The sequence below is a fragment of the Salmo trutta genome, chromosome 33 (assembly GCF_901001165.1).
Source record: "Salmo trutta chromosome 33, fSalTru1.1, whole genome shotgun sequence".
NCBI classification, from domain to species: Eukaryota; Metazoa; Chordata; class Actinopteri; order Salmoniformes; family Salmonidae; genus Salmo; species Salmo trutta.
The window spans coordinates 5,229,155-5,248,276 of NC_042989.1; the positions used below are offsets into that span (position 1 = coordinate 5,229,155).

Sequence of the window (19,122 nt, forward strand, 5' to 3'; positions counted from 1 at the left end):
TTACTTTTGGAATATCTAGTATCTTATGAGCCCATATCGACAGGACATCTTAAAGATGAAAGTCACTGAAATAACAAAATCATCAAATCAGCCAACAAATGAATCCTTGAACGAGAGGTGTCCTACCTTGTGTAAAGGTTATAGAGGTTCCTGCTGGGGTCAGTCAGTCCAGTTCATGTACCTGCTGCATAGGGGCAGAGGTGGTCCGGCCTGGCTCAGCTGTCCTCTTGGCCATAATATCCCACTGAGGGGCTTTGGGCTTCATACCTAGCAGAGATGGATATTACTACACAGTCACAAGGAAAGGGCATGTGAAATTGCACTATTTAAATAATATTCTGATTTCCCCCCCCCCCAGTAGACAACTTTTTTGGAACACACAGAGACAGAGAGAGAGTAGCCAAACTTGCGCTAGTTAGACAAACTTGTTGCTGCGAAAGGTTCTCTAAATCATCATCTGGTAGTGTCGGTCTCGACTGCATCAAATCGATGTAAAGAAGCTAGCTGGCTAACGTAACGAGGCTATTTTGCGGCGCTCCCCATCCTTGTCTACAACAACTCCATATTAAAACATCCTATACCGGTTGGTTGATCATTATAGCCTACTCCCTCATTTAGCCAACTGAATCCCATCATTTTAAATTCCATTTTGCATTGATTAGAAATCTCCCACTTCCCTTGCTACACACGGAGCCTCTGACTGTACTGCCGCTTTGATTGACAGACAATAACAACACGCTACAAGTGTGAAAAGTGTGTAGGCTACCAGTACATCTTTTTGTTATAATGGGGCACACTCATAAAAACTGTCATAAAACTGCTTTATTAAAACGTCTAATGTAATGGTCTATCCTTGTAGGCTATGTAGAAATGTCATATACATTTCATTTTAGACAAAGCCTTTTGTTATAATAGGCCTATACGGGGTTTTTTTTCTTCGTAAAAATGGATACTCTTGCAAGTAATGGAATACTAACGTCTGCTCGGATACTGAAATATTCTAATACCCGTGCCCATGGCTAGCAGACACACTATCAAGACTCTAGTCTATTGTAAAGCCTCCAGCACTGAGCGACTGATGCCGATGGAACAGCAGCATTAAAAGGTTCCCTCCTGCCCCCTGTTGGTTTTCTGTAGTACTGCATGTTCATCTGCCCTGCGCTGCAGCAGGAGAGCCACTCCACCCAGTGACACACTTCCTGTCCCAAACCCTGACCCCCACTCAAGACAGAAGGGTGTCTTATTAGATCAGACAATTGTGTAAACAGGGCTGTGATCAAACTGATCTGTTCATACAGCATATCAAATGAGATTGATGGAAACTTGCTGTAGCATATTCATGTCAATAATGTAGTAGTGCAGTCCGTGACGTGTGCGTAAACACAGAGGACAAATAAATTATTTTTCCTAAATGAAAAGGAGACAGACATGAAGTGGCGTTCAGACTAGTCAGGCACAGACAGCAGATACAGTTGAAGTCGGAAGTTTAAATGTATTTGGCTAAGGTGTATGTAAACTCAGTTTTGCACAATTCCTGACATTTAATCCGAGTAGAAATTCCCTGTCTTAGGTCAGTGAGGATCACCACTTTATTTTAAGAATGTGAAATGTCAGAATAATAGTAGAGATTTATTTCAGCTTTTATTTCTTTCACCACATTCCCAGTGGGTCAGAAGTTTACATACACTCAATTAGTATTTGGTAGCATTGCCTTTAAATTGTTTGACTTGGGTCAAACATTTCAGGTAGCCTTCCACAAGCTTCCCACAATAAGTTGGGTGAATTTTGGCCCATTCCTCCCGACAGAGCTGGTGTAACTGAGTGAGGTTTGTAGGCCTCCTTGCTCACACATGCTTTTTCAGTTCTGCCCACAAATTTACTATAGGATTGAGGTCATGGCTTTGTGATGGCCACTATAATACCTCAACTTTGTTGTCCTTAAGCCATTTTGCCACAACTTTGGAAGTGTGCTTGGGGTTATTGTCCATTTGGAAGACCCATTTGCGACCAAGCTTTAACTTCGTGACTGATGTCTTGAGATGTTGCTTCAATATATCCACTTACTTTCCTACATCATGATGCCATCTATTTTGTGACATGCACCAGTCCCTCCTGCAGCAAAGCACCCCCACAATATGATGCTGCCACCCCTGTGCTTCACGGTTGGGATGGTGTTCTTCGGCTTGCAAGCCTCCCCCTTTTTCCGCCAAACATAACGATGGTCATTATGGCCAAACAGTTCTATTTTTATTTTTTTTCATCAGACCAGAGGACATTTCTCCAAAAAGTACAATCTTTGTCCCCATGTGCAGTTGCAAACCGTAGTCTGGCTTTTGTATGGCGGTTTTGGAGCATTGGCTTCTTCCTTGCTGAGCGTCCTTTCAGGTTATGTTGATATAAGACTCGTTTTACTGTGGGTATTGATACTTTTGTACCCGGTTCCTCCAGCATCTCCACAAGGTCCTTTGCTGTTGATCTGTGATTGATTTGCACTTTTCGCACCAAAGTACGTTCATCTCTAGGAGACAGAACGCATCTCCTTCCTGAGCGGTATGACGGCTACGTGGTCCCATGGTGTTTATACTTGCGTACTATTGTTTGTACAGATGAACGTGGTACCTTCAGGCGTTTGGAAGTTGCTCCCAAGGATGAACCAGACTTGTGGAGGTCTACAATTTATTTTCTGCAGTCTTGGCTGATTTCTTTGGATTTTCCCATGATGTCAAGCAAAAAGGCACTGAGTTTGAAGGTAGGCCTTGAAATACATCCACAAGTACACCTCCAATTGACTCAAATGATGTCAATTAGCCTATCAGAAGCTTCTAAAGCATTGACATCATTTTCTGGAATTTTCCAAGCTGTTTAAAGGCACAGTCAACTTAGTGTATGCAAACTTCTGACCCACTGGAATTGTGATACAGTGAATTATAACTGAAATAATCTGTAAACAATCGTTGGAAAAATTACTTGTGTCATGCACAAAGTAGATGTCCCAGCCGACTTGCCAAAACTATAGTTTGTTAACAAGAAATTTGTTGAGTGGTTGAAAAACGAGTTTTAATGACCCCAACCTAAGTGTATGTAAACTTCCGACTTCAACTGTATTCTAGGAGTCTTGTCTCCCGTCCAAACTCCAAACCCAGAGAAGATGTCTGTAGACACCAGCTAGCCTGCACTGCAGTCCTCCTAAGAGCAGGGTTTCCCAAACTCGGCCCTGGGGGCCTCCTGGGTGCACGCTTTGGTTTATGCCCTGGCACTACACAGCTGATTCAAATAACCAACTCAGCATCAAGCTTTGATTATTTGAATCAGCTGTGTAGTGCTAGGGCAAAAACCAAAGCGTGCACCCAGAGAGGGGCAGGACTGAGTTTGGGAAACCGTGCCTTAGAAGACACAGTAGAACCACTCATTATAGGTAGCCTATAGGCCTAGCTCCCTCCCGCCGTTACTCTCCACATCTTCCCCCTCCATGTTTCTCCTTCTATCTCTATGCAACACACACATTGACAGGTGCTCCTCCTTTCTGAACATGGACATAGTCCCTAGTGAGTGTGGACTAGCCCTGCTGTGGTCCAGGAGAGAAGAGTTATTAGGGGGCGAGGTCCCAGCGAACCACACCACCCCTCTGGTCTCCTGTCTCAGATAGGTCCTGGCTACCGCTCCGTTACCATGACAACACCCGCCGTAGCCTAGAGCGATATACACCACAGAGAAAGAACCCAGCCTTCACTACAACCTACTGAGATGGATATACAGAGACAAAGAGAGAAATGGAGAGCAGGAAAAAAAGAACGGTGCATGAGAAGAGGGGGTAAAGAAGAGTGACAGAGACAGATGGTGAAAAAATAATAAACTGTCAAGGGAGAAAGAGGGGGGGTAAAGAGAGAGAGAATATGAAAGGCAGAAAGTTGGCGGGCGAAAGAAAGAGGGGCATGTATAACCAGTTACAGTAGTACATTGAGACAAAGGGAGATGAGGGGGAGGGGTGGAGAAAGGGAGGCCACAAAGACACAAAACGTTGGGTTGCAGACTCCAACCCCAATGGAGTGCAGCAATGACCAAAACAGTCTTCCATCAACATCCCAACTGCTCCAACCCCTTTCCACTCCTCTCCCGCACCTCGGTCTCTCACCATCAATGCCGTTGTGCTGCTCGTAGGTGCGTTTGCCCAGGATGGTGGGCGAGCCGTTGTTGAGGATGTTGGGTGTGGACTTGATGGGTGTCAGGCTACCCGTGGTGACCGTCTGGCCACGCGGGGGGTCATGTTTGGGAGGGCACGGGTGGGCTTCTGGGGACCCGGAGAGAGGAGGGCGGAAGAGACAGAAAGGAAGAGAAAACGGAAAGATATGAGTTTAAAATCGCAAAACCAACACCGGCTAAAACAGACTATAATATATAATACAGTATGTCATTTAGCAGACTGAAAATTAAAGATTACAGATGGGCGTAACAGATCCTCACCTAGATATCGGACAACAAACTCCAGAGGCTTCCTCTCAACTGGCTTCAGCGGCAAGGGCTTTTTGGGCTCGTCTGGCAACCGCAGCGCACCTGAAATACACAAGAGTCAGTATGCATGTACCACATTTCAGCAGACAGTTACATAAGACAGCCACTGAGACCTTTCAAAACATTTTGCAACAGGAAAATAAAACAAACGTTTCTTATTGGACAATTCCAGGTTCCAATTCCTCCCCGTTTTACTCAGTTTTGGTCCGTTTGGTGCCTTAATGAACAGGATCCAGGTCTACGTCGTACTCTCGCTACGCCTTGATTTGGGTGGTGAGGAGGTAGTAGGGGTTGAGGGGTACAGTACTCACACTCTTGTTTGATTTGGGCTGTATTGAGAGGGAGGTAAGGGTGCCGGGCGAGGAAGCGTGGTCTGATGATGTCCTGACAAACCCGTCGGGCGGCGCGTGTCACCTGGGTGGTCTGTAGGTAGAAGGCCTGTTTCGTCTTCACAGCAAACTTGGGGCTCCCACCGTGACGCATGGGCACACTGTGAGGAGACTGGTGGTGGGGGAAGAGAGAGAGTGAGGGTATTGTTAGCGAGAAATTGTTAGAGAATGGACAACAAGCAGAGACGAGAGTGGAGTCCAAGACAAAGGGTTGTAAGTTGTTATACAGAATGTCCGGGAAGTTTTTCCTGGTCAGTTTCACATTACCTGTGAAAATGTTTTTATCCAATACATGATATCTCAGTTTGAGTTGTTTACCATGTTGTTGCGGTTGGGTCCAGGCCGCTCTCCTTCCAGTCTGGTTGGCATCTTCAGTCCTCCATACTTCTTCCAGTAGGTCCAGCAGGAAGCACACAGACGACACTGCATGTTGGGGGGACCCCACGAGTACCACTGGTACGAGCTGGTGGCTACACGCACAGAGAGAAAGAGGACACACGTCGAGAGACACACAGTGAGTCTTTAAAACATTTAAGACTTTATTAACACCTAAAATGGCTCTGAATAGATTCTACTGCAGCGTGAGCTGAGCTTTGCCTCGCTCTCCGTCCTAAAAACTCCCACTCCTTCATTGTTAAATAACAGCAATAGAGATGGAGGCTTGGCTTGGAGGCTTGGCTTGGAGCCTTGCTACTGTAGTATGGGGAAGAGATCATACTAGGATGAGAGTGAATCTCAAGGTTCTTCAGGAGGTACTGTATATCTGTACTAGGAGCACATGTACTCTTGACTCCCAGGTTTACTTCCTGGTCTCTTTTTTTCATCATCCAGGAAACAGGACAGTTGTGGTGTTACTCACTGTAGCAGCTTTCGCAGGCGCGGCCCAGACCTGGGATCTGTCCTGGGGGAACTGATATCACCCCCAGAGCTCCAGGCAAACCCCCGGCTGCGGCTCCAGCTGCCGCCCCGGAGCCGTTCACCAGGCCTCCCACACCTCCAGGCTTTACACTGTTAACACTCAGCTGGTTGGGGTTGGGCTTGTTGCTATGAGGAAGTGGGCAGAGGATCAGAGACGCGGTCGTCACTATCCGGGCAAGTTGCAAAGTCATAAACCCCACCTATTTCTACAATTTCTCTTCTTAAAATCAGATTTTAAACCTAACTGATAACCTTATGCCTAACCCAAACCTTAAATTAAGACCAAAAAGCTTTGCAGCTTGACCATCTAGTGGGAACCGTCATCTGCAGCCAGTCCCAAATATCTCCCTAACCCTTCGGCACCATCCCTCCATTGTTTGCAGACGCTCCACCGCTACCGATTACACTTATACAGAGCCTTCCGATCTGCAAACACCGAAGACTTAGCGGCAGAGTGCAAATTGGGACTTGCTGTAGGGGCCTGACAAGAATCACAGTATCCCAGTAGCCAGCCAGATAGATACTCACTAGTTGGGGATGTAGACCTGCTTCAACTTGCTCTCTGCCTCTGCTGCTTTTAACCGTTTCTGCTGTACGTATCTGTCTGTGGTCTTCCACATGTAGTAGTACTCTATGATACTGGTCAGGGACTTCCAGGGGAGCTGCCAGGGAGGACGAGAGACAAGAAGTTTCAACATCACAGATATGTCGTCGTCATGCTTTAGAGCCCTTCCCACCTCACAGACAACGGTCCTCACCATCATGCTTTAGGGCACTACATTAGTACATTTCCTACATCTTTGTAAGCAAATACTTTGATCTTCGACGGGAAAAATGAACACTGCGCTCTTTAAAAAAAGTTTTGAAAGAGGCAACTGAATTGTCAGGCTGCCAGAGAGAGCAAGCCCCACCCCTAACAGCAGCCAGTGGCTGTAGGCTGGGTAGTGCACAGACTGTAACCCATCACCAGGTGGCAGAGTGAGGCACAGTGTAAAGACTGCAGAAACCTCATTCATTTATTCTTCCCCCTCAGGGCAACAGCAGCACCTGGCTGACAGAGATAGACATACAGTATCCATCTCTATAGCTACAGCAGACATGCTGGATTCTCTTCTCTGCTCTCAATAGGATCCCTGTGAGTCTCTGAGTTGAGTGTCTCACTATTAGTTACATAAAGGATGGGCAACTTTGATGGGGGTGGGGGCCACAACAACAAAAAAATCAGAGCTCATCATGAGGGGCTACAGTGGCTAGCGGGTCTGTGAACCCACATCCATACCCACACATGCAGTCAGATCCGGGTATGGATAGCCTTTTGGGGGCCCTAAGTAAAACAAATTGTTGGCCCCCACCCACCTTGCGAGCAAAACATTTTTTAGCGGCCACCCTCTTGAAAGCGGAGAGAAAACATTTACGTTTTACAGTTAATTTACTCCAATGCTACAGATTTTGCCATGGGGAAAAGATTTAGCTATTTTCTAACACATTTCATGTAATACTCGTTTTGCCATGGGGAAACTGATCTGCGGGCCACCAGTTGCCCATCCCAGAGATCCATATTGTAAGCCTTGAACTGAGCCAGTTCCTCTCAGTCTAAGCATTGTTTCTCTTCCCCCTTATTTTTGGTGGCATGTACATCAGAGCTTCCTTGTCGAGGCTAGTCCAAGCCAAGGCAGCAGAATCGTGCCTTCCTGACTGGCTACCCGTCAGTCTGTACTCACAAAGTCCTGTTGTATGTCTGTGAAGTCTTTTCCGTATTTCTCCAGGGCCTCTTCAAACAGGTTGGCCTCGGAGGCGCTCCACTCCTCCATTTCGTCCCGGCAGAGAACAGGCCCTCCTTGGGGAACCAGCGCAGCGATGGCCCGCGTCATGTCATAACGCGTCTTATCCAGGCTGTCCATGGCATGGAACTGGGGAGAGGAGAGGGGGGCAAAATGGCAGGTAGTGTTCGGTAGGCACAAAACAGAAGAAACATCAAAACTGGGAGGTACCATCTGTACTGGTCCAATATGAAACACTTGTGCGTTTTTTTATTTTATTTAACATTTATCTAGGCAAGTCAGTTAAGAACACATTCTTATTTACAATGAAGGCCTACCAAAAGGCCTCCTGCGGGGATGGGGGCTGGGATTAAAATAAATAAAATATAAATATAGGACAAAACACATCACAACAAGAGAAACCTACGACAACATAGCAAGGCAGCAACACATGGTAGCAGCACAAAACAGGGTACAAACATTATTGGGCACAGACAACAGCATAAAGGGCAAGAAGGTAGAGACAACAATACATCATACAAAGTAGCCACAACTGTCTGTAAGAGTGTCCATGATTGAGTCTTTGAATGAAGAGATAACTGTGTTTACCGTGTGCCCTAATGAACACAATCCTGTTTACCGTGTGCCCTAATGAACACAACCCTGGTTTACCGTGTGCCCTAATGAACACAACCCTGGTTTTTCCACATACACCCAGCAAACAAAACCCACCCTCGTAAAATACAAACCGAGCAAAGGGTCCCCATTATTCTGCTTGTCAAAGCCACCAAGGTTGAGGAACAGAGCAGTGTCAAAAAACAGAAGTGGATGGGCTATTATCTTGTCACTTGACTTAGTGTGAGCGTCTCTATTGGCGAGTCTGAGTGGACGTGCGTTGTGCGCATGTGTTCATGGATGTGTGTAGCTCGGAGGCCTGCGTTTCATGTTTTATATATGAGGTGCAGAAGTGGGCCGGAACGTGTGGCGTCTGGGGCAGGCTGAATCCTGCTCGTTACTGATCCTCACACTATGGCAAGCTAACACACACACAGACAAGCTCACATACACACCTTCTACTGTAGCTCCCAGCATACCCCTGGGCTAACAGCACTCAACTCTGGCCTGACCCTACCTAGGGAAGTGGGCAATGTGTGTCTGTGTCTTACCAGGGTGATGTCTCTAGAGGCAGCAGCAGCACTCATGTGGAGACTGGGCTGCCGGACAGAACTACTGCAGTCTAGAGCCCGCGCAAAGGTACCCACTGACCTGAGAGACAGACGGATGAGGCGGCAGAGGGAAAGAGATGGATGAGAGACAGACAGGGATACAATTTTTACATTTAAGTCATTTAGCAGATGCTCTTATCCAAAGCGACTTACAGTAGTGAGTGCAAACATTTTTATACTGCAGGAGTCTATTAATCCTCCAGATATCATGTTTTTTGACAATAGTGCAAATCTGACTAGAATAGACCTGTGTGAAGACCAGTCTTCTTACTGATTGATCCAATACCCTTGCACACCGTCTTACCGAGCCACTAACCAAAAAGTCTTACTGAAAAATATTTGACATTGGCTATCCAGTTCACAGCAGTCTTACCAAGGCACTACCACTACAGTAGAACCACTTACCCATTCACCACAGCCCACCGGACCGGAGCCACTTACCGAGCCACAACCAGGAACTGGTCGATCTGTTTCTCTGTGAGGGGACTGCTGGGGTCCCACACCCTCTCCTCCAGCTTGGCCAGGTCCCTGCCATCCTCCTCACCTGGGGGCCCAGTTAGCACAATCACCAGTTAGTAAGCAGTCAGCAGTCAGCACAGTCACCAGTCTGATACACTCCATCGGACTAGACAGCCCTGTGGTTAACCAAACTCAATTTAGTTCTGGCTCTCCAAAAGTCTTGGGGTGATGTGGTTATGATTCCTTCGATAGAGAGATCCACAAAACGGTGAATATCCTGCCCTTTGACCCTCTCCAACACAATTGGTGTGACATGGCTCCTCAGTAAAACTCACTTTGATAACACACTCCTTGTCATAACGTTGCATAATTGTTCCAATTGCACTGGGTTTATTAGGCAGTGGGACAGACGCCCATGCCCTCCCACTGACTGAGCCTTGAGATGAGATTGGACCCTGCTTGCACTACCAAAGAGAATACTAGCCAGGAGTCTAATCTACCAGCTAGCGTGTCACATTTACCTATGGAAAATGCTAACAGTCCACAGTTTTGTGTACGAGTGTCTTTGGCGTACGTACCCTCTTTGAGGAAGTCTGTGATGTCTGCCTGGTACTTGTTCCCCACCCTGATCTCCCCTTTATCAGCCAGCAGAGTCTTCTGTTGGGGGTCGTAGACCAACGAGTAGAAGAATGCATCCTGGAGAGAGCGAGAGGGAAGAGAAGTGGGGAGGGGGGAAAGAGGGAGGGATAGAGAGAGGAGAGACATTAGAAAAGAGTTAGAGAAATAGGAATGGAGAAAATGAGTGGGGTTGTGGATTGAGAGTGTGTGTGTAGAGAGCAATCTTTCGTCTCCTCATTACTGACTGTGAGAAGAACATTCTGGGTCAACACACTGAATTATTCATACAGCACCAAGACTCACAACTAACACACACACACACACACACACACACCACAGTCAGTTGGACACAGGCACACAAACTCATCCAACATGGTCATACAGTACCAGTCAAAAGTTTGGACACCTACTCATTCCAGAGTTTCTTTATTTTTACTATTTTCTACATTGCAGAATAATAGTGAAGACATCAAAACTATGAAATAGCACACATAGTAACCCAAAAAGTGATACATCAAAATATATTTTAGATTCTTCAAAGTAAACACCCTTCGCCTTGACAGCTTTATGCACTCTTGGCATTCTCTCAACCAGTTTCACATGGAATGGTTTCCCAACAGTCGGAGTTCCCACATATGCTGAGCACTTGTTGGCTGCTTTTCCTTCACTCTGCAGTCCAACTCATCCCAAACCATCTCAATTGGGCTGAGGTCAGGTGATTGTGGAGGCCAGGTTTATCTGTTGCATCACTCTCCTTGGTCAAATAGCCCTTACACAGCCCAGAGGTGACAAATTATATCCCATCTGGTTTGCACTTAGTGGGACTATCGCTGCAAAACGCTGTGGTAGCCATGCTGGTTAAGTGTGCCTTGAATTCTAAATGAAATCAATGACAATTACACCAGCAAAGCACCATCACACTTCCTCCGCCATGCTTCACGGTGGGAACCACACATGTGGATATCATCCGTTCACCTACTCTGTCTCACAAAGACACAGCGGTTGGAACCATAAATCTCAAATTTAGACTCATCAGATTAAATGACAGATTTCCACCGGTCTAATGACCATTGCACGTGTTTCTTGGTCGAAGCAAGTCTCTTATCCTTATTGTCTGTTACTTGAAATCTGAAGCATTTATTTGAGATGAAATTTCTGAGGATGGTAACTAAAGAACTTATCCTCTGTAACAGAAGTAACTCTGGGTCTTCCTTTCCTGTGGCGGTCCTCATTAGAGCCAGTTTCATCATGGCGCTTGTTTTATGCGACTGCACTTGAAGAAACGTTCAAAGTTCTTGACATTCTCCAGATTACCTCATTTAAGACATGAAGGTCAGTCAGTCTTTTCTCTTTGCTCATTTGAACTGTTCTTGCCATAATATGGACTTGGTCTTCATCTTCTGTATGCCCAACCCTTCCATGTCACAAGACAACTGATTGGCTCAAATGCAATAAGGAAAGACATTCCACAAATTAACAAGGCGCACACACACACACACCTGTTAATTGAAATGCATTCCAGGTGACTACCTCGTGAAGCTGGTTGAGAGAACGCCAAGAGTGTGCAAAGCTGTCATCAAAGCAAAGGGTGGCTACTTTGAAGAATCTCAAATATAAAATCCATTTCGATTTGAATTTAAAAAAAGTGGGTTACTACATGATTCCATGTGTTATTTCATAGTGTTGATGTCTTCACTACTATTCTACAATGTAGAAAATAAAAACCCTTGAATGAGTAGGTGTGTCCAAACGTTTGACTGGTACTGTACATCAGAGCCATACATAGAGGCTATGGCACACACCATTCACTCTCTGAGAAGACGGTGTTATGAGGCCTGTGAGGACAATAAAGACAGCCACCTACCTCCCGGTCCAGATAGGACTTCAGAGCCTCAGTCTCATTGAGCAGAGTGACACAACACTTTCCCCTGAGACACACACACAATCTGATTGAGATGTAGCTCTTAAATACAGTACAGCCGTATAACACCAATGCGTTCCTATAATACAGGTGAAAGAAAGTACCATCTGTTTTCCAGGCTGTATTTTAACGTATACTTGTAACCAACTCTCATTGTCTGTAGCAGGTAGCTAACACAAGGTGAGATGGTAAGGACATGTCGTACCGGATGTGTGTAGCAGGTAATGACTCCAGCTGGCGGGACAGGAACAACTCTCTGTGTCTCAGCTGGTGTTTCTGTTTCTCTGGCAGGTCAACTGGGTTCAACTCCGGGTTCTCCATCTCCTCCTCCAGCTCTCCTGATAGGGGTCAAAGGTCATGTTAGTTAGCTTGCTCGCTCGCTCACACACACACAAACGGGGGTTTCGGGCAGAACTGGCAAGGATTGAGCCAAGTGAGGGCACCACATACTGAAGAACCAGAGACCCAGAGCCAAACAAAAGGATTAGATGCTACAGAGATTTGTTTTCCAAGAAAACAGTGAAGACAAACAAAAACAGTATTCACACCGTGAAGGTAGCTAGGGTAATGAGGCAGATGAGCTAGGGTAATGATCCAGAGGAGTTCATGTCAATGCTTTGTGGCACTGCAGGTGCCAGGCTCATTTAGTAAATGAGAATATTGATCCCTGCCTGGACTGGTGAGTTTCTCTATAAGCCCCTCTATTCTCCCCCAGCATGTTTCTCTCTAACCTCTCCCTCTACTTCTTTCTTTATACCCCCTCTCCCCATGTGGGAGAAGACACAGAAGAGTATTTCAGCAGGCGTTGGATGTGTGTGGTCTATGAGGAGGAAGACGTGGGGGATGGAGCTAAAGGCGGGAGGGAGACGAGGGGGAAGGCAGAAGAGCGACAGATACAGTACATTCGGAAAGTATTCAAACCCCTTCACTCTTACGTTACAGCCATATTCTAAAATGGATTCAATTGCCCCCCCCCCCTCAGTCTACACACAACACCCCATAAAAACAAAGCAAAATAAGTTCAGAAACGTTCGATCGGGTTCAAGTTCGGCTTCTAGCTGGGCAACTCAAGGACATTGAGAGACTTGTCCCGAAGCCACTCCTGCATTGTCTTGGCTGTGTGCTTAGGGTCGTTGTCCTGTTGGAAGGTGAACCGTCGCCCCAGTCTGAGGTCCTGAGCAGGTTTTCATCATGGATCTCTCTGTACTTTGCTCCGTTCATCTTTCCCTCAATCAGGACTATTCTCCTAGTCCCGGCTGCTGAAAAACATCCCCACAGCATGATGCTGCCACCACCATATGTCACCGTAGGGATGGTGCCAGGTTTCCTCCAGATGTGACACTTAGCACTCAGGCCAAAGAGTTCAATCTTGGTTTCATCAGAGCAGGGAATCTTGTTTTTCATTATCTGAGAGTCCTTCAGGTGCCTATTGGCAAACTCCAAGCGAGCTGTCATGTGCCTTTTACTGAGGAGTGGCTTCCATCTGGCTACTCTACCATAAAGGCCTGATTGTTGGAGTACTGCAGAGACGGTTGTTCTTCTGGAAGGTTCTCCCATCTCCACAGAGGAACTCTAGAGCTCTGTCAGACCAAGGCCCTTCTCCCCCGATTGCCCAGTTTGGCCAGGTGGCTAGCTCTAGGAAGAGTCTTGGTGGTTCTAAACTTCTTCCATTCAAGAATGGAGTTCTTGGGGACCTTCAATGTTACAGAAATGTTTTGGTACCCTTCCCCAGATCTGTGCATCAACACAATCTGTGCCTTTCGGAAATCTATGGACAATTCCTTCCCTCTCATTGCTTGGTTTTTTTCTCTGACATGCACTGTCAACTGTGGGACCTGATAGACAGATGTGTGCCTTTCCAAATCATATCCAATCAATTCACTTTACCATAGGTCCGATCAAGTTGTAGAAACATTAAGGATGATCAATGGAAACCGGATGCACCCGAGCTCAATATCAAGTCTCATAGCAAAGGGTCAGAATACAAAAGGATCTGTTGTTTTATTTATAAATTTGCAAAAGAAATTAAAAACCTGTTTTTGCTTTGATATTATGGGCTATTGTGTAGATTGATACGGGAAACAAATAATTTTATCCATTTTAGAGTAAGGCTGTAACGTAACAAAATGTGGAAAAAGTGAAGGGGTCTGAATACTTTCCGAATGCACTCTGTGTGATTAATATCCACACACACACGGAGCGAGGGTGACCGAGAAAAAGAAGGGAGAGTGAAGACGAGAGAGACCAAGGGGGACAGGGGGTAGAAAGCGAAACCAGCAGGCGCGTGCTCCAGCTCATTTGAAATTTCATTAGAGAAGGCGCTAGACCGGAGACAGGGAGACCCAGGAGAGAGGGAGACCGAGACCGGAGAGAGGGAGACCTAGAGAGGGAGACCGAGACCGGAGAGAGACCGACAGAAGCAATCAAAGGATTTCCAGGAGAAGGGAAGTGGGACCAGAATCAATAAGTGCTCACTCTCACCAACACTCACTCAGCACCCACCAGGCAGACTCTTATATAGACTCTTATTATAGACACCATCACAGAATGGACAAACACTACGGTACATAGTCCCACAGCCAAACCAATCTGACAAAAAAAAGCACGTACGCTTGCTTCTGTGTAGTTGCATGCACGATAAACATATCGGAAGATATTAGCTAAAAATGCCAACATTGGTATTGGCCCGATGTCTAGTTTAACACCATGCCTAAACCTGGCGCGCGCAAATTGATTTTGCCCCCCCACCCCACACCAAACACAACCACGACACACAGGTTGAAATATCAAAACAAACTCTGAACCAATTATATTACATTTGGGGACAGGTTGAAAAGCATTAAACATTTATGGCAATTTAGCTAGCTAATTTGTCCTGGGATATAAACATTGAGTTGTTACTTTACCTGAAATGCACAAGGTCCTCTACTCCGACAATTAATCCACACATAAAACGGTCAACCGAATCGTTTCTAGTCATCTCTCCTCCTTCCAGGCTTTTTCTTCGTTGGACTTTATACGGCGATTGGCATCCAACTTTCATAATATGGTGTAATACCAGAACCAACCGACCTCAGTTCATCTTTCAATCACCCACGTGGGTATAACCAATGAAGAGCTGGCACGTGGGGATATTCTTCTATAAACCAATGAGGAGATGGGAGAGGCAGGACTTGCACCGCGTTCAGCGTCACAAATAGAACTGACTTCTATTTTAGCGCTTGGCAACAGACACTCGTTGGCAAGCGCGAGCAGTGCAATGATTGAATAGCATGTTTGTGTACATTTATTTTGCAACGCATGCGATGTGAGCGGTGTGGTCAGCACGTAACACCGATGTCAAAGCTGATGTGCATACCTATGTAACGTAGGTACTCAACATAAATGTTGTGCTACAAGTGCAACACAGCATTCCTAACCTAGCCCACAATGTCTGCTGTGTGGATCGAGCAGTCATTTGAAAGAGTAAGAAAATTTCAGCGATACAACTAAGGTGAAATCCATTAACGCCAAGATAATGGGATTCATTGCCCTTGACAATCAACCGTTCTCTGTCGTGGGTGATGTTGGCTTTCGCGACTGGTTGAGCACCGGCACACACTACTAAGTGCGCTATTTTTCAGATGTTGCCCTACCGGAGTTGCACAGTAATAGCGGCACTGCTATTAGCTTCACAACATACGATGGAAAGCCGTTTGGGTCTTTGCCTGTCAAAAAAGATATGTCAAATAAACAAGCAAACAGGCCACGAACGGTGCTTACACAATACCGCGTTGGTAATAAAGTATTATTTGTTCGACCGCAACTTCTGGGGTAGCTAGCTAGCTTTAGCTTGGTACCTAGCTAGCACCAATACAACCAGCCTGAAAACAATGGCCAGGAGAAACTGCAGTAATGTCCATTATTCTTAGCAATCCTTGTGAGTAAGTATTAGCTAGGTAGCCACTTGTTCATCTTTTGAAATTGAACCTCAGTTCATGAAAATAAATAGCTAGCCAGCTACTTAGCCCTGTTGCCCAAAGCTAACGTTATAAGCAGCCAGACAGCGCCATCTGGCTAGTGAGGCTCGACCGGACCGGGTTGTGTTGTGAAGCTAGCCACAATAAGGATTAGGCACAATAGTGAAATTTGCAGTTTGCCTTCAAAATAAAAGTACTTTGAAAGAGATGCAGAATGTTACTATTGGTGGAATCATGCCATATTTAGACTAGATCCAACAAGGTTGGAAACTGAAGCAATGAAATGGGGTATCAGTCTACTTGGTGACACCCACAGAGCACAACTGTGAAGAGTTTACGCAAATATTAGCGTTGTAGCTCTTATCGCGGGACTGTGTGTGTGAAATCACCTCCCCAGTCAGCCCATTGCTTGTATTGACATTCATATTGCGCTGTACAGCTTTACCTAAGGATTGGGGATCAATGAAATGGGGTATCAGTCTACTCAATACACAAGATATTTTTTCCCAACATCCTCCTCAGAGTTATCAGACTCAGAATTGTTTTTCCTCGGGAATAGTGTTCAATACACATAGGTTGACAATAAATGTGACTCAATTCACAGTTGTTTCAGAGTCCCGCAATAAGAGCTACGACGCTAATGTTCTCTGGGTGTCACTGAGTAGACTGATACCCCATGTCATTGATCCACAATCCATAGGTAAGGCTGTAAAGTTAAATAAGTATTCCCCCAATGCAATTCTAAAGTATAATACATCCAGTGTGATTAACAGATGTGAAATTAACAAATTATTCTATTTTGTTGATTTTATATAACATTCCAACCTCATTTAGCATGATCTATTCAATTATGGCATAAATCTACTATTTGTATTCATTTACATCACTGTCAATGACATACTTTTATTTTGAAGGCTAACCGCAAAGTCCAATATTGGGCTTATTGTGGCTAGCTTCACAAATGGGTCCGACCACCATTAATCAAATAAGAACTGTCTTATAAAATTAGGGTTATTTTAGATGACACCTAGCTATATAGTTAACTAGCTAACTATAGCTACTGAAACAGATGTCGTTTTGCTATGTTTTTGTGGAAGAACATTGTTTGCATCCGCGTTTTTCTTTTTTAAATGATCAACCCTGTAGGTGCGCGAGACAACTTTACCAGCATCATAGCATACGTATCAATGAATCGTTGTGACATGAAATACGAGTGATAGTGTAATCAATGTGTAATAGCCAGATAAAAAATGAATGAGCGCGTTAAATTATTATGTGACGTGCAGTCATATTCAGGTCCTGATTGGTCAACAAGCTTATTTGACGTGTATCTTTTTTTGACACGCAAAGACCCAAACGGCGTTCCATGGAAATCCTGGTTAAGAATGAAACGACTGAACAACGAAACAGCACAGAGGGTAAGTGAAAGAAAAAGGTTTTGATTATGTTTTACTGGTAATGGGGACATACGTAAATGCCAACAAAATAACTTTTTGGTCAGAGTGGTGTGTGTGTGTAACCTTTATTTAACTAGGCAAGTCAGTTTAGAATAAATTATTATTTACAATGACGGCCTACCCCAGCCAAACCCGGATGACGTGGGGGCAATTGTGCTCCGCCCTATGCGATTCCCAATATTAGTTTTGGATTATATTATATTTGACTAGTCGGCTGTACCTAGTCAATAATACAATCACAGTACCGAATCACAATGCATATAGAATCACAATACATATAGAATTAGCACTTAGGTATTGTGTTAATATCGTCCCAGGCAATTCCCAGCCCGAGTTGAAGAGGGTCAACCATCTGGCCTGCTTTGGCCTGGGGGTATGTATCCAGGTGGTGGACAGGTGCAGTAGCACCATTAACACCAGCCCCTGACTGACTCCCTGAGCCCTGACTCTCTCTACCCATAAAAAGACACAGACCATTTTCTGGCACAGCACCAAATCCATACTCTCCACAAATTGCCTCTCCATCTCACCTGCCCGTACCAATTCTCAATTATTGATGAATGAGAGGCCTTACGAGTAGAGGAGGGAAAGAAGAGAGGAGAGACACCTCAGATCCCGAGCTCTGAAGGACTTTTACTTTATTTCAACGATGCATTCTTCTAGAAGTTATGAAGTCTAGCCTACATTGAGAAACAGTTCTTCTGTACTTCACCACTCTATTCTTTTGTGTTTGTGAATGGATTCATGTCTATTGTTTACTGAAACTAACGGCCTACAGTTCTAACAATAGAAAGGGAAATTAAAGAGAGGCTAAGTCACATGGGCCTGTGAGGGAGGGGCCAGAGGAGCAAAAGGCCACGTCAATCAGCGGGACCGAACACTCGGGAGGCAGCTCTGCCGACAGGGGCGGGGCTAAGACCTGGAGTAAGGGTGCAGTCACAGGCCCTCTAAGGGAAGGCTCCAACCGAATCCCGGCAAGGAAAATATTTGATCTGTGACTCACCACACACACACACACACACACACAAAATAATCCAGAATGGAGAAAGAAAGCCATCAACAACACAAGGACAATGTTCCACAGGGCCACTCTCAGAAAGTGAAGTTCCCTCTCCCATTTCCAAACACACACACTGGTTGGGAAAGCTAACAGGCCCTCAGATTTTCCCCTTGGGCTGACGGCTCCAGAACCAGACAGGATATAGCAGCAGCCCACCACCACACCCATGGGGTGAAGAACCATTCCTTACATGCATACTTTACATATTGCAAATGTCTGTCTGGGGTAGCGTCCCAAACGGCACCCTATTCCCTACATAGTGCACTACGAGTCCTGGTCACAAGTAGTGCACTATATAGGGAATAGGGTGCCATTTGGGACAATTGGGACTTCTTGAGGGACTGACTGCTGGTGCTGGCTGCACATAGAACCAAGAGGCCCATACTCCACACACAGACAAATGCACACAAACCGGCACAAGTTGGGACTGTCCGGGACACACACGGTTCTCAAAAATGAACAGTGGTTCTCCCGCAGGAACACAGAGAAAGAGGTAAGAGGAGAGAGCTCATGGGCTCCTGAGTTCTTCTGCCAAAAAAATATAGAATTACAGTTGGATAAATGTAGTAAATTCTAGTAAGAAAGAAAAACCTGTAGAAGAAACACAGTGGAACCTGGAAATACCATCCAACAAAACTGAGTGAGTAATATTCAGTCTGAAGCCACTTTCAAAGCCAAAAATGTAAAGACAATCTCTAGGTAATTTTGTTATATAAAGCTATGTAAACAAGTATACTAAGCTACCAAGCTGCTAGGACAGAACAGACCTGGCGGCACCTTCAATTAGCACTGAAGTCTGATGTGTGAAAACTCTTGAGCCCAACAATGGTTTCACAGACGATGACG

General features: G+C 45.4%; 1 protein-coding gene across 3 annotated transcripts in view; it reads right to left on the reverse strand.

Moving 5' to 3' along the window:
• Nucleotides 1-19,122, reverse strand: part of mta1 (metastasis associated 1) — a 41,418-nt gene that overhangs the window by 810 nt on the left and 21,486 nt on the right. For all 3 annotated transcript variants that reach the window (XM_029729582.1, XM_029729580.1, XM_029729581.1), the window contains 13 exons: nt 12,006-12,138; nt 11,744-11,807; nt 9,840-9,957; nt 9,244-9,346; nt 8,743-8,842; nt 7,538-7,726; nt 6,345-6,478; nt 5,758-5,942; nt 5,217-5,368; nt 4,821-5,010; nt 4,462-4,551; nt 4,133-4,288; nt 127-267 (listed from right to left, as the gene is read on the reverse strand). In XM_029729582.1, the coding sequence (XP_029585442.1) occupies nt 164-267; nt 4,133-4,288; nt 4,462-4,551; nt 4,821-5,010; nt 5,217-5,368; nt 5,758-5,942; nt 6,345-6,478; nt 7,538-7,726; nt 8,743-8,842; nt 9,244-9,346; nt 9,840-9,957; nt 11,744-11,807; nt 12,006-12,138 (1,718 nt within the window). In that variant the 3' untranslated portion in view covers nt 127-163. The remainder of the gene's footprint in view (nt 1-126; nt 268-4,132; nt 4,289-4,461; nt 4,552-4,820; nt 5,011-5,216; nt 5,369-5,757; nt 5,943-6,344; nt 6,479-7,537; nt 7,727-8,742; nt 8,843-9,243; nt 9,347-9,839; nt 9,958-11,743; nt 11,808-12,005; nt 12,139-19,122) is intronic.